The following is a 15,515-nucleotide window of genomic DNA, read 5'->3' as shown; positions in this document are numbered from 1 at the left end:
ATCGCATTTGAGCTCTGCACTTAAGGGGTTAATGGCGGGGATCAAAGCTAATGTCGGTCCCCGCCCTTACAGCCGGATGTCAGCTGTAAGATACCGCTGAGATCCGTCGATGATGGCACCGGCTCAGCTTCTGAGCCGGTGCCAAACATTTGGCGTATGGACACGGCAATTTGCGGGAAGTCATGGCTTTCCATGGCGTACCCATACGGCAAATGTCGGGAAGGGGTTAAAGACTCTTTCTGAAATAGTCCTATTTCTGGTTGCAATATCCACCGCCAGAAGCTTTGTAGAGCTTCAGGCCTTATCCTGCTGAGAGCCCTATCTTCAAGTTAGACCCGACTGTCTAAAGGGGGTTTTACACTGGGCGATTATCGTGCAGACGAGCGTTTATATAACGCACAGCACACTGACCCATTGATTTCAATGGGGCTATTCAGACATGCGTGAGTTTTCACGCAGCGAGTGTCTGTCGCATGAAACTCACTGCATGTCCTATATTGGTGCGTTTTCACATGGGTGTGTGAAAATCAGACAGCACACGGATGACATCTGTGTGCTGTCCGTGTTTCACGCATCAAATACATAGAAAAGCAGAGAAATAAATGTAAAAAAAAAAAGCAGTGCTTGCACGGACATGATAAACACATGCTACATGCAAAGCACTCTGATGCCAATACGCAACGCACAAGAAATGTAGGAAAAATGCTGCGTTTTTTACACAAGCAAATCGGACATGCTCGTCTGAATGGAGCCTTATACTAAGAACTCTTCTGTCCTTCTGACAGAAGGTTGCCTCAACTAACAATTGAAATCAAGAGTACTTCCTCCCGGCCTTATACTCTGTTTGAAAATGATCAACAAACATTGCATGTCAAAAGAGCAGCATTTGTCTATATTGAAAAAAGTAAGACCATTAGGGTACGGCCACATGGAGTGGCCCTGACACGGTCGCAACGTGGCCAACAACTGCGCTGGCACTATGTAAGAGCGGCTGTCAAATACCTCGTTAAGGAGTATTCCAGTTACATTCGCATCCGCACTTCCGCTCCATTCCTTCTCTATGGGAGCACCGGAGATAGTCGAGTGCAGTGTTCGGCCACTTAAATACTCTGCTTCCGCTGGAGAGACACCACCCCCGGACGAAGGCAATCCGCCGAAACGCGTGTCGGGCTGGTGTCTCTGCAGGGCAGGAGCTTTAACATGGGTAAGTGACTGTGATTCCAATAGACTATCACCATGAGTCTAGCTGTGCTTACAATTTATATATACCTATCTGCTCTTCTTGTCAAACATTAGGGCTCTGACCTTATCACATGCCTGGGCTGTTTATGCCCATAAAAAACAGCATATATTGAGTGATCACTAGTCCTATACAACCCACATCCATTTTATATATATTATATTCATGCCCAGTTACCTCCTTTTTCATAAAACAATTGTGTTAATTGACCTTTTCTGTAGGCTACATTATATATATATATATATATATTTATATATATAATAGGTCAATGCACCAAGTTTATACGTCTAATCTTTTGTTCTGACGGTCAGTCAAAAAAAGATTTGTTCCTGAATGTACCAATTGGTGGTATAGAATAAAGTTAATCGATAGATTACATGCATCCAAATATGGGGCAATAGAAAAACACAACTCCTGCCACAAAAAAAAAACACTAATTAAAAAAAACTTACAACTCTTGGAATGCAACCGTGAGAAAACAAAAAATAATCCTTGGGCATTGACGCGCAAAATGGCCTGGTCCTTAAGCGGTTAATTCCCTCCCAATAAGTTTTGGGCTGTGAGAAATTCCTGGCACATGCGCAGTGTGAACACGGCCAAACAAGAGTGTATCCTGTGTGATAAAATAGCATCATATGTCACATATTTACTCTTTATGGTTACAAAATTAACTGTAATGAAACTAGGCACATGCTATTCAGAAGCACTACTATCTTTACACTGCTTGCTGTGCTGTTTACGCCAAGTTATGTATTGCTAGACGACAGGTCACATGTAAGCGCAGAGAACTGTATCCAATACATGCAAAATATTATTAGAACCCTCAGAAAACGACATGGCTAACCAACCCATCCGCGTTCTTAGCACAACGACCGTGTACAAACAGCCTCCCCCTGCCAACAGGTGTCGCTGTCACCCCTCTGTATACTTCAGTCCTGAGCTCACGTCTCGTTTGTTCCACAACGTTTTGTCAGATTCCGGCTCCAACCTGCGCTGGCCACGTCACGCTGCTTCTTTCCAACGGAAGTGACTAAACGAAGTGGCTCATCCAATCCCGACTGAGCGTGTGCCGAATCTGGAGCCCTGGAGTTCTGTGTATGGCATTGGCATGGTAGCGCGGCTGAGGTGCCGGTGTCAGTGACCAGCGGACATGTCAGTGCTGTACGCGCTGACCTGGCGCCTCCTACACCTGCTACTCGGTGTACAGCGGGCACTGCTGGCATGGCTCCGACTCTGGCACTGGAGAGTTTGGCGGGCAGTGGGCGCCCTTCTCCTGCCTCCTGATATTGCCTACCAGGAGCGGGGACCGCGAGGTGACGGCAAATTCACCAGGCATGAGGCCCGGGACGTGACCGGCCGGTGCTTGTGTCTACAGTCCTCGGACACTACATACTTGCGACAGCGCTGTGACTGCACCTATCTGCACCGCGACCTCAGCGCCCAGCAGCGGGACGTATTACTGCAAAGCCGGGACCGGGCAAAACTCACCAAGCTGCCCGTACACATCGGACTGCTTATCAGCGAAGAGCAGGAGAGCTACACGGATGTGGCCAGCCTGGTGCTGTGGTGTATGGCACTGGGCATCTCCTATGTCAGCGTCTATGACCCACAAGGTAACCATGGCTAACGACTTCTACATCGTAATCCTTATCTATATTCATTCATTCATTCCTGTCTGACAGTGGGTCACGTGACATGTCCACGATCCTCACCTGTTGTAGGTATACATGGAGAGGATGGTTTAAAGGGGCACGACACATGTCCGCGTTTGCTATGCAGCTAAATACAAGCGATTGTTCCCTGTTATCATCCATTTAAGACAGGGAGGAGGCTGAATGTAGTGCTCTCTTAATGGGATGGCTGAGATGTAAAATTCCTGTGCCTATTTTATATAATTAACTTTTTACTGTTTTCTCACTTATTCCAGATTGTGAACCATATTAGTAGTGGTTGTTTAAATATTCAAATTTAGATTTGACTGAAAGATCCCTGGTCCCATTGCTGTTGGCAACTTTGTTGTGATTTGAGAACAGTCGTGGTCCAATAGAAGTCAATAGGAACCATGACTAATATTGTAATCTATAGAATCCAAGAGCGACAAGAATTTCACACTAGCACAAGTCTGCTGGCATATCGATTTGTTTCTATAAATCAGGTTTGCAAAAAAATGTTTGGCCTGAGGTCCATATTGTCAGAATGTTTGACTTACAGGAGCCTCCACAACACTTTTTGGCTTGATGCATACTAAAGTCTTACGCCTCATGCACACGACCGTTGTGCCACTCAGAATGTTTTTGACGGCATCTGAGTGGCACCCGATGGTCTTCATGGACCCATTCACTTTAGCGGTTGAATCGGGTCCGAGGAAAGATAGAACATGTCCGATCAGTGGCGTAGCTATAGGGGTCGCAGTTGCGATCGGGCCCAAAAGCCTGGGGGGCCCACGGGCCCCCGTTGCCATACAGCATGTTTTCTAACTAAATCTTCAGTGCCGTGAAGCCGGCACTTCTGGGTTACCGTCACATGGTACACTTAGTGTACCATGTGACCGTGTTGTCACGTGACACGGCTTCCAGACAGAGCAGAAGAGTCGGTGCGGAGGACTCCAGGTAAGCTGCAGTGTAATGTAATGTATTGTGTTGTAACGTTATGTATTGTAATGTAATGTGTGTGATGCCTTGTAATGTATTGTGTTGTATGCGGTGGAGAGGGGGGGAGCGTTAAATCACAGCCCCCCCCTCCTTCACCGCAAACTGCACAATACAGTATAGTACACGAGTGTATGAGAGCGGGGCTGCGGCTGTGTAATACAGTCACTGCCCCGCTCCTGAGTCCTGACATGTGCGCGCCGTCAGGATGATGTGATGCGGCCAGCGCTGCACTAATGAGCGTCGGCACTGAAGACAGAACATGGTGGGCGCACTACAAAACACCCCCATGTTCTGTCCCCAGGGCCTGAACCGCCGCTCATTAGTGCAGCGCCGGCCGCATCACCTCATGCTGACCGCGCACGCACTTATATCAGGAGCGGGGCAATGGCTGTATTACACAGCTGCAGCCCCGCTCTATAACGCTATTCTCCTGAATGCTGTGATCAAAGCTGACTGCAGCATTCAGGGGAAAATTAGATGGGGGGATGCCCCTGGATCGCGTCATGGGGAATTCCTGTGACGCGATTAAGGAACATACCATATATGGGCAGACAGCCCAGGGTCTGTTGAAGGACCCCAGGGCTGTCCTACCATATTTCCTGTTAGGGCATACTGAGGTATGTCCTAACAACTGCCTGTGTACTATCCGTACACAGGCTAATGTACTGGCTTATAGCTATAGGCCAGTACATTGAAGTTTAAAAATAAAATAAAAACAATGTAATGTTAAATAAAAAAATTACACATTCACCTTTTTTATAATAAACATTAAAATAAGTCTCAATACATAAAACATACACATAATCGGTATTGGCGCGGCCGTAATAACCTGCACAACAATTTTTTGGCATCATTTATGATGTGTACGCTGTAAAAAAATAAAAATTGCTTTCTATCACTTAGGCCCCATTCACACGACCGTGCCCGCAATCACGGCCCGCGATTGCGGGCATGGCCGGCCGCCGACTGCCACCCGCATTTTCGGGCTGTGCTCTCATACAAAGTATGGGAGAACGGCCCGCAAAATGCAAAAGGACGGACATGTTCCATAATTTTCGGAACATTTCTACGGCACGGACACCCATCCGTAGCGCTACGGAAATGTGTCCGCGCTCAATGAAAGTGAATGGAGGTTATTTACGGCCGTGTGCATGGGGCCTAATTGTGAGGCACAAGGTGCGATGATGAATTTAACCTCCATGTGCCTCACATTAATAGTAATTAACCCCATCATGTACCTTACACATTAACCCATTATGACTGAGAAACATGATGAGGTTAATTACTATTAATGTGAGGCACATTCAAAATTCATCACAACTCGTGCCTCACATCATAAAATGGAAGAACTTTTTTTTACATTTTTATTACTGTTGGCAAAGTATCGGTATCGAAGTCCAAATTTTGGTATCGTGACATCCCTACACTGTGGGTCGCGTCCCCCTGGGGGTTCGTGAGTCACTCACCGAGGTGCCGGTTCCAATCAATGCTGGAGCAAGGAGCTGACATCTCCTTGATCCAGCATTCCGTGAGCGGCTCGACGCAGGCAGGCGGGATATAGCGACATCATCGTGCCTTCCTGCGCCGAGTCACTCATAGTACACACCGGAGGAGGCGAAGGATCCTCCACTCGACGTGGGAACGGGGATAGGTAAGTAATTATGCACATATGGGGGCATTATACTGTATGGGGGGGCTGATATTGCGGGGGGGGGCATTATACTGTATGGGGGGCTGATATGGGGAGCATTATACGGTATGGGGCTATTATGGGGGGGCAGTATACGTTATGGGGCATTATACTGTGTGGGGGCAGCTATGGGAGCATTAACTGTGTGGGGGCATTATACTATGGGGGCTGTTGGGCAAGGCGTCTGGGCATAGGAGCGCGCAGGGGTCTGATGATGATGGTGGTGCTGGGGAGGGGTAGGGGGGCCCAAGCTGAATTCTTGCACCCGGGCCCATGAGCCTTTAGCTACGCCCCTGTGTCCGATCCTTGCTCGGATCGATGACTAGACTCGGTCGTGTGCATGAGACATTAGGCCTTATTCACACATTCCGAGATATATACGGACCGCATGTTGGCCGCATTTCCCGGACCGAACACAGTTCAGGTAGCCGGGCTCCTAGTATCAGTTATGTATGATGCTAGGTGTCCCTGCCTCTCCATGGGACAACTGTCCCGTACTGACGTTCATAAGATCTTTAAAGCTCATTGAAATTAGTTTCATTAATATAAGAATTAACAACTCTATTAGTAGAAGCTTAACTGTCGTCTGTCACCCAGACTGACCACTGTAGGGGCTTGTCCACGCATAGCGGAATTGCTGCGTATTTTCCGTCCGAAATTGCGGCCAGAAAATACACAGCTGAATACAGAAGCAGCATAGTGGATGGATGTAACAAATCTCATCCACACGCTGCATAAAAATTCTGACCAGAAATTGACCTGTGGTGTGAGTACACCTCCTCCTTGGATTGAAGCTTTTCCCTACCACAATCCGCTGATCTTGCCTCAGGAAGTTGTGACCAGCTACACACTTCCCCTGCAGCCGCCGGCGTGATGTAAATGTAGTAAAGTTCTAATGAATGGCCGGCCATGTAATACTTGGTCCCGTGACATTCATGAGCAGGAGGCACTCTTTCCAACAACTTAATGCCCTAGCTTAGAGAGAAGGACCCCCATCTGTCGGGCATATGGAAAGGGGTTGTCCAGATGGTCCAACCTCTTTAAATTGCGCTATTTACAGGTGGAAGTGCTCCGATAATAACGCAGTGTTGTGCACGTTTTCTGCGTGTTTCGTGCAGGCCCCATCGGCAGTTGAGCACTGTATAAAGGAGTATATACACATAATTCCCTGACTTACAATTGTAAGGTTGCATTTGACGTTACAGGAGCTGCCTCAACTATCTTCTGGCATCAGTGGGTGTCTGCGAGCTGCAACTGATTCCCAGAAGGCAGGAGCTGCAGCATTTACCAAGCCTTTTTAATGTTTTTTTTTGGATATATATATATATATATAATGTGTGTGTATGTACAAGGTGGCTCTTACATGCTATAGATGGTACTAGAGTTCCCTGCTCACACAATCTGTATTGTAACATGCCTCAAATACCCATCAGAGGATCGTTAAAGGTAAGCAGCAGTTGCCTTACAAGTTTCCAAAATGCTTGAAGCCATAGGTGTGGGACACTACGCATGTTGACAGTACATGGAGTATTTCCCGCTGATTTCTGAAGACTACCTCAGCAGTTAGGATCTATCAGACTGAAGAAAAATCTATCATAATAGTATTGAATGGAATGACATACAGAACTTAAGAGGGTTAAAAGTAAACTTTGAAAGAGGATCTGTCACTAGTTTAGTAGTGCCCTATCTTCTAGCTAATCTAATAGGCGCTGTCACACTGATAATGCTAGTGAAAATTGTGTCCCAAAACGTTTATTTTAAAAGTTATGAGCTTTTTTTCTATATATGTAAATGAGCCTTTATTAGACAACTGGGTGGTAACCGCAGTGATTCTCCTGAGGTGGAGCTTCCTCACAGCCTCTGACACTGTCCTATCAGCATGAAGCTGCTTCACACCGTGTCAGAGACTGAGGCTGGAGGGAAGGGGGATCACTTAACAGCCATATCTCAAGCTCTGGACCACCTAGGACAGCAGTTCTGGTGTCATATGGAAGATGAGATTCTATCGCAGTTCTAGCTGTGAAACACCCGGAGATATCACCAGTTGAAAACAGTCGGGAATGGAAGCTGTATATTATATGATCACGCCGTGTTGCTGGGCAGGGAAGGGGGAGAAGCTGTATGCTGATTGGACAGAGTCATACAGAAAACATTACACCGCCCAGAGTGAAAAGCGATGCATTAGTATATTTAGAAAAATTCTCATAACTTTGCAAATAATAAACGTTTTTGAAAAAACAAATGACACTGTAGTTATCAGCATTATAGCGTCTATTACATTAGTTAGGAGATAGGGAATTAATAAACTAGTGACAGATCCTCTTTAAGTGTCCTCACGTTTGTAGATTAGCAATGTACACCATTAAAATGTGAACTAGCGGTTATGCAGTCAAACAGCTCATTGACCTCTAGTTTTATATCAAACGTTTTCCACATTTGGTAGCTTGTTTGGAAGCTCTACAACAGTAGTTTTTTACCCCTAAATTTTCTTTATGAAATCAAATTCTGTTTCAAAAGAGGGAATAGATAACTGGGGAAATACATGGGTCAAAATTTGACTTGTAACTCTGTCTTGGAAATGGCAGATGTCGGAGTACTTAAAGAGGCTCTGTCACCAGATTCTCAAACCCCTATCTCCTATTGCATGTGATCGGCGCTGCAATGTAGATAACAGTAACGTTTTTGTTTTTTTAAAAACGTTCATTTTTGGCCAAGTTATGAGCTATTTTATATATATATATATATATATATATATATATATATATATATATATGCAAATGAGCTTTGAAATGGAAAATTGGGCGTTTTTTTTTTCGTTATGTCCAACTGGGCGTGTATTGTGTTTTTAACTGGGCGTGTTTACGTGTATGACGCTGACCAGTCAGCGTCATACACTCATCTCCATTGATTTACACAGCAGCGATGTGCAGCCACATAAACGGAGATTAAAGAGGCTCTGTCACCAGATTTTGCAACCCCTATCTGCTATTGCAGCAGATAGGCGCTGCAATGTAGATTACAGTAACGTTTTTATTTTTAAAAAACGAGCATTTTTGGCCAAGTTATGACCATTTTTGTAGTTATGCAAATGAGGCTTGCAAAAGTCCAAGTGGGTGTGTTTAAAAGTAAAAGTCCAAGTGGGTGTGTATTATGTGCGTACATCGGGGCGTTTTTAATACTTTCACTAGCTGGGCATTCTGATGAGAAGTATCATCCTCTTCTCTTCAGAACGCCCAGCTTCTGACAGTGCAGATCTGTGACGTCACTCACAGGTCCTGCATCGTGACGGCCACATCGGCACCAGAGGCTACAGTTGATTCTGCAGCAGCATCAGCGTTTGCAGGTAAGATAGACTTACCTGCAAACGCTGATGCTGCTGCAGAATCAACTGTAGCCTCTGGTGCCGATGTGGCCGTCACGATGCAGGACCTGTGAGTGACGTCACAGATCTGCACTGTCAGAAGCTGGGCGTTCTGAAGAGAAGAGGATGATACTTCTCATCAGAATGCCCAGCTAGTGAAAGTATTAAAAACGCCCCGATGTACGCACATAATACACACCCACTTGGACTTTTACTTTTAAACACACCCACTTGGACTTTTGCAAGCCTCATTTGCATAACTACAAAAATGGTCATAACTTGGCCAAAAATGCTCGTTTTTTAAAAATAAAAACGTTACTGTAATCTACATTGCAGCGCCTATCTGCTGCAATAGCAGATAGGGGTTGCAAAATCTGGTGACAGAGCCTCTTTAACGTTAATCGAGTGTCCTGATAGTGAATACACATGAAATCCAGCCTGGACGTCATGTGTATTCAGAATCCTGACACTTCTGAATCTTTTCTGTGAGATTCCGGCAAGGGAAACGAAATCGCGTTTACCTCCGTAATCTCGCCAAAACTTCGCCAAAAATGAACGTTTTTTTTTTAAAAAAAAAGCTTTACTGTTATCTACATTGCAGCGCCGATCACATGCAATAGGAGATAGGGATTTGAGAATCTGGTGACAGAGCCTCTTTAAAGAGGCTCTGTCACCACATTATAATTCCCCTATCTCCTACATAATGTGATCGGCGCTGTAATGTAGATAACAGGAGTGTTTTTTATTTTGAAAAACAATCATTTTTGAGCAAGTTATGGGCAATTTTAGATTTATGCTAATGATCTTCTTTAAGGGAATGTGTCGCTATAAATTTTTTTTTATTTTTTTAGTTAAACAGTTATATACATGATTAGACATTGTTCTAATTTTTTTAATTTTTTCACAAGCCAAGAAATATTATAAATTAGATTCTAATTTATAACATTTCCCTGTGCTGGTCACTAGAGGGAGCAATTCCCAAAATTGCAGCATTGGCATGTGGTAAAGCAACCACATTGCTTTATGCTGCAAAATTTGAGAAGACACACTCGCTCTAGCGTCCTCAAACAATCCCCCCTCCTTTATCCTGGCTAGTGCCAGGAGGAAGGAGGGGGTTGAATGTTCAAACCTCCTACACTGTGTGTCACCGTTTTTTTAGGCTTTTTTTGAGGCTTACATACAGTGGTAATCACACACTAAAACACGAACATACACAGACTTAACTTAACTGCTCCTGCCGCCGCTGCTTCCGGTCCGTCCGCTCCTAGTGCTTGCTTCTAATCACATGTCTGGAAGCCGCGACCGGAAGTAGTCATCTTACTGTCTGGCCGCGGCTTCCGGTCCACAAGAAAATGGCGCCGGATGTCGTTCGGCCGAAGACCTTCCATTTGGACTGTGTGGGAGCGGCGCATGCGCCGTTCCCACACAGACGGCGTACACCATAGTGAATGGAACGGCTCCCGTTCGCATTCTCTATGGGGATGTAAGTGCCGTATTCCATCTCTGTATGTGTCATTAATCGACACATACAAGGATGAGAAAAAAAATGGCAGCCCCCATAGAGAAGAAAAAGTTAGAGAAAAAAAAAAGTAAAACACAAACAAATACAATTTATTTTAAGAAAACACTAAAAGCAAATTGATATAAAATTATTTATTTTCGTGACACCCTTCCTTTAATGCCCAACTGGGCGTGTTTTAGCTTTTGACCAAGTGGGCGTTGTAAAGAGAAGTGTATGACACTGACCAATCAGTGTCATACACTTCTCTCCATTCATTTACTCTGCACATAGTGATCTCGCGAGATCACGCTGTGCTGTCACTTACTCACACATTAACATTACTGAAGTGTCTTGAGAGTGAATAGACATCACCTCCAGCCAGGACGCAATGTCTATTCACAATCCCGACACTTCGGTAATGTGTGTGTGGGACTTAATGACAGCAAGCGTGATCTCGCGAGATCACGCTGTAAATGACAGCACAGTGTGATCTCGATGTGCTGTGTGAGTGACACACACATTACCGAAGTGTCAGGATTGTGAATAGACATTGCGTCCTGGCTGGAGGTGATGTTTATTCACTCTCAAGACACTTCAGTAATAATGTGTGAGTACGTGACCGCACATCGTGATCTCGCGAGATCACGCTGTGTATGAGTACATAAATGGAGAGAAGTGTATGACGCTGATTGGTTACTGATTGGTCAGCATTATACACTTCTCTTTACAACTCCCACTTAGTCAAAAGCGAAAAAAACGCCCAGTTGGTCATTAACCCCTTCCCGACATTTGACGTACATGTACGTCATGGAAAGCATTGACTTCCCGCAAAATGCCGTACATGTACGTCAAATGTTTGGCACCGGCTCAGAAACTGAATCGGTGCCATCATCACCGGATCTCAGCTGTATCTTACAGCTGACATCCGACTGTAACGGCGGGGACCGAAATTAGCTTCGATCCCCGCCATTAACCCCTTAAGTGCAGCGCTCAAACGCGATCGCTGCACTTAAGGTGTTTGCAGCTCATCGGAGCCCCAGCAATGAAATTGCCGGGGTTCCGGTGGCTGCAATGGCAACCGGAGGCCTAATACTGGTGGCCTCCCGGTCTGCCTAGCACCGAAGCCGGTCAAGATCCGCCCGGCGGCGGAGCCTGATCGGCTTCCGTAGCTGCCGGCAAGATGGCGCCGGGTCAGGAGCTGATCCGGCGTCATCAGCGGTGGATGTCAGCTGTACTGTACAGCTGACATCCACCTGTAACGGCAGGAACCGGAGCTAGCTCCGATCCCTGCCATTAACCCCTTCGATGCAGCAATCGAAAGCGATTGCTGCATCGTAGCGGTTACTAGCAGATCGCCAGCCCTGACAGGCAATCGGGACTGGCGACTGCTGTTATGGCAACAGGAGACACAATGGTCTCCTGCTCTGCCATTACGGAAGCCTATTGGGCCCCGCCGGGAGGCGAAGCCTAATCGGCTTGCTGTCAGTGAATGACTGACAGATCTAATACATTGCACTACATAGGTAGTGCAATGTATTAGAAAAAAATAAATCTGACCGTTGGACCTTCAAGTCCCCTAGTGGGACTTGAAGAAAAGTGTAAAAAAAAAGTATAAAAAAGTGTAAAAAAAAGTGCAAAAAATAAAAGTTTGAAAACAAAAGTTTCAAGTAATCAAATAAAACACAATTCCCCTTTTACTCTTATCAAGTCCTTTATTATTGAAAAATAATAATAAACCATATGTATTTGGTATCGCAAAGACCGTAACGACCTGAGGTATCAAAATATTGTATTATTTATTGCACGCGGTGAACAGCGTAAAAAAAACGTAAAAAACGTTACCAGAGTTTCTGTTTTTTAGTCACTTCCCTACAAATATTAGAATAAAAAGTGATCAAAAAGTCGCACGTATCCAAAAATGGTACCTATAAAAACTATAGCTCGTCCCGCAAAAAACAAGCCCTCATACACCTCCGTCGACAAAAAAATTAAAACGTTATGGTTCTCACAACTTTGCGACAGCAAAAAAATACATTCTTTTTACAAAAGTAATTTTATTGTGAAAAAAGTTGTAAAACATAAAAAAGTTCTATAAATTAGGTATCGCCAGAATCGTACTGACCCACAGAATAAAGTTAACATGTAGTTTATAATGCGTGGTGAACGCTGTATAAAAAAAAACGAAAAAAGCTGTGCCAGAATTGCATTTTTTTGTTTACCTGGCATCCCAAAAAATAGGATAAAAGGTGATCAAAAAGTCACATGTACCCCAAAATGGTACCAATAATAACTACAGCTCATCCCGCAACAAACCAGCCCTCATACCGCTACGTCTGAAAAATAAAATCCGTTATGGCTCCAATAAGTCAGGAAATAAAAAAATATGCAGTTGTGCCCGAGGGGAACATTTCTTCTGTTTGAAGAGGCGATTTATCAAGGACCTAAAATTAGGGAACCAGGAAAGGGAGGGCCCAAACATATCCGCTGGAAGCGACGGTGCCCGTATTATACCAGGACAACACTTCCCAGCAAAATTCCTCAAACTACAAAGGTGCAGAGTGTGGATCAAAAGGGGGATAAGAAATTACACCATTTATCAGTGCGACACTGGCCTGTGCGGAAAGGATTGCTTCACAGCGTAACACACATCTATGGATTATTAATTTTTTTTCATACCACCTGACTATGCCCCTTATATACTCCGCCCCGCTTACATGTACCCCCACATTATAAAACACCAGCAATACTCAAACAAATTTAGTACCAAGCAAAATCCACTCTCCAAAAGCCAAATGGTGCTCCCTCGGCTCTGAACCCTACAGCGTGCCCAAACAGCAGTTTCCTTCAACATATATGGCATCGTCATACCCGGGAGAACCCTTTTAACAATTTTTGGGGTGTGTGTCTCCAGTGTCATAAGCTTGGCATGACATATTTGCCACTGAATGGCATATCTAGGGAAAAATATAAATTTTAAATTTGCACCATCCGCAGTGCATTCATTTATGGAAAAGACCTGTTGGGTGAAAATCCTCACTACACCTCTTAATAAATGCCTTGAGGGGTGCAGTTTCCATAATGGGGTCACTTCTCAGGGGTTTCTTTTTATTATTTCACATCTGAGCCTCTGCAGTTGTGAACCAATACTTTGTAAATCGCCAAATTAGGCCTCCACTCCGCATGGTACTCTTCACTCCTGAGCCCTGTCATATGTTCAGGCAAAAGATTAGGGCCACATGTAGGGTGTTTCTAAAACCGGGAAACACCGCATAATAATTAGAGGGCTGTCTTGTTATGGTGGCACAAGCCGGGCACCACATATTGGCATATCTATGGAAGAAAATCCCATTTTCACTCTGCAACATCGAGTGAACACTAATTTCTACAAAACACCTGCAGGGTTAAAATGCTTACTACACCCCTTGGTAAATGCATTGAGGGGTGTCGTTTCCAAAATGGGGTCACTTCTGGGGGGTTTCCACTGTTTTGGGCCCACAGGCGCCCAGAAACCAATCCAGCAACATCTGCACTCTAAATGGCGGTCCTTTCCTTCTGAGCCCTGCCGTTTGCCCAAACAGCAGTTTATGACCACATATGGGGTATTGCCGTACTCGGGAGAAATTGCTTTACAAATTTTGGGTTCTTTTTTTCCTTTATTTGTTGAGAAAATGAAAAAAATTGCGCTAAAGCTACGTCTTATTGAAGAAAAAGGACTGTTTTTATTTTCACTGCCTAATTCTAATAAATTCTATGAAACATCTGTGGGGTCAAAATGCTCACTACACCCCTAGATGAATTCCTCAAGAGGTGTAGTTTCCTAAATGGAGTCCCTTTTTGGGCGTTTTCATTGTTTTGTCCCCTCAGGGGCTTTGCAAATGTGACATGGCCTCCGCAAACCATTCCTGCTAAATGTGATCTCAAAAAGCCAAATAGTGCTGTTTCCCTTCTAAGCCCTGCCGTGTGTCCAAACAGCCGTTTATTACCACATGTGGGGTATTGTTTTACTCGGGAGAAATTGCTTTACAAATTTTGTGGTGCTTTTTCTCCTTCAGTCCTTCTGGAAATGAGAAAAAATTAGCTAAACCTAGATTTTTTTTGAAAAAATGTAGATTATTATTTTCAGGGCCTACTTCCAATATTTTCTGCAAAAAAACTGTGGGGTCAAATCGCTCACTATACCCCTAGATAATTTCCTCAATGGGTGTAGTCTCCAAAATGGGGTCACTTGTGGGGGGTTTCCACTGTTTTGTCCCCTCAGGGGCTTCGTAAATGTGACATGGCCTCCGCAAACCATTCCTGCTAAATGTGGACTCCAAAAGCCAAATGGCGCTCTTTCCCTTCTAAGCCCTGCCGTGTGTCCAAACAACCGTTTATTACCACATGTGAGGTATTGTTTTACTCGGGAGAAATTGCTTTACAAATTTTACGGTGCTTTTTCTCCTTCAGTCCTTGTGGAAATGAGAATAAATTAGCTAAACCTACATTTTCTTTGAAAAAATTTAGATTATCATTTTCACAGCCTACTTCCAATAATTTATGCAAAAAACCTGTGGGGTCAAAACGCTCACTATACCCCTAGATAATTTCCTCAATGGGTGTAGTTTCCGAAATGGGGTCACTTGTGGGGGGTTTCCACTGTTTTGTCCCCTCAGGGGCTTTGTAAATGTGACATCGCCTCTCAAACCATTCCTGCTAAATTTGAGCTCCAAAAGCCAAACGGCGCTCTTTCCCTTCTAAGCCCTGCCGTGTGTCCAAATATCCATTTATTACCACATGTGGGGTAGTGTTTTACTCAGGAGAAATTGCTTTACAAATTTTGCGATGCTTTTTCTCCTTTAGTCCTTGTGGAAATGAGAAAAAAAATCGCTAAACCTACATTTTCTTTGAAGAAATGTTGATTTTAATTTTCACGGCCTACTTCCAATAATTTCTGTAAAAAACCTGTGCGGTCAAAATGCTCACTACACCCCTAGATAATTTCCTTGAGGTGTCTAGTTTCCCAGATGGGTTCACTTTTGGGGGATTTTCACTGTTTTGGCACAGCAAGAGCCCTTCAAACCTGACATGGTGCC

At 44.5% G+C, this 15,515-nt stretch overlaps 1 protein-coding gene across 1 annotated transcript in view; it reads left to right on the top strand.

Moving 5' to 3' along the window:
• Nucleotides 1-2,208: 2,208 nt before the first annotated feature.
• Nucleotides 2,209-15,515, top strand: part of NUS1 (NUS1 dehydrodolichyl diphosphate synthase subunit) — a 28,837-nt gene continuing 15,530 nt past the window's right edge. Inside the window, exon 1 of the mRNA XM_075862419.1 lies at nucleotides 2,209-2,853. Coding sequence (XP_075718534.1) covers nucleotides 2,391-2,853 — 463 coding nt within the window. The 5' untranslated portion in view covers nucleotides 2,209-2,390. The remainder of the gene's footprint in view (nucleotides 2,854-15,515) is intronic.

This window comes from Rhinoderma darwinii, chromosome 4 (assembly GCF_050947455.1).
Source record: "Rhinoderma darwinii isolate aRhiDar2 chromosome 4, aRhiDar2.hap1, whole genome shotgun sequence".
Lineage (NCBI taxonomy): Eukaryota > Metazoa > Chordata > Amphibia > Anura > Rhinodermatidae > Rhinoderma > Rhinoderma darwinii.
The sequence above is the reverse complement of the archived record's forward strand: the minus strand, read 5'-3'. Positions and strand labels throughout refer to the sequence as shown.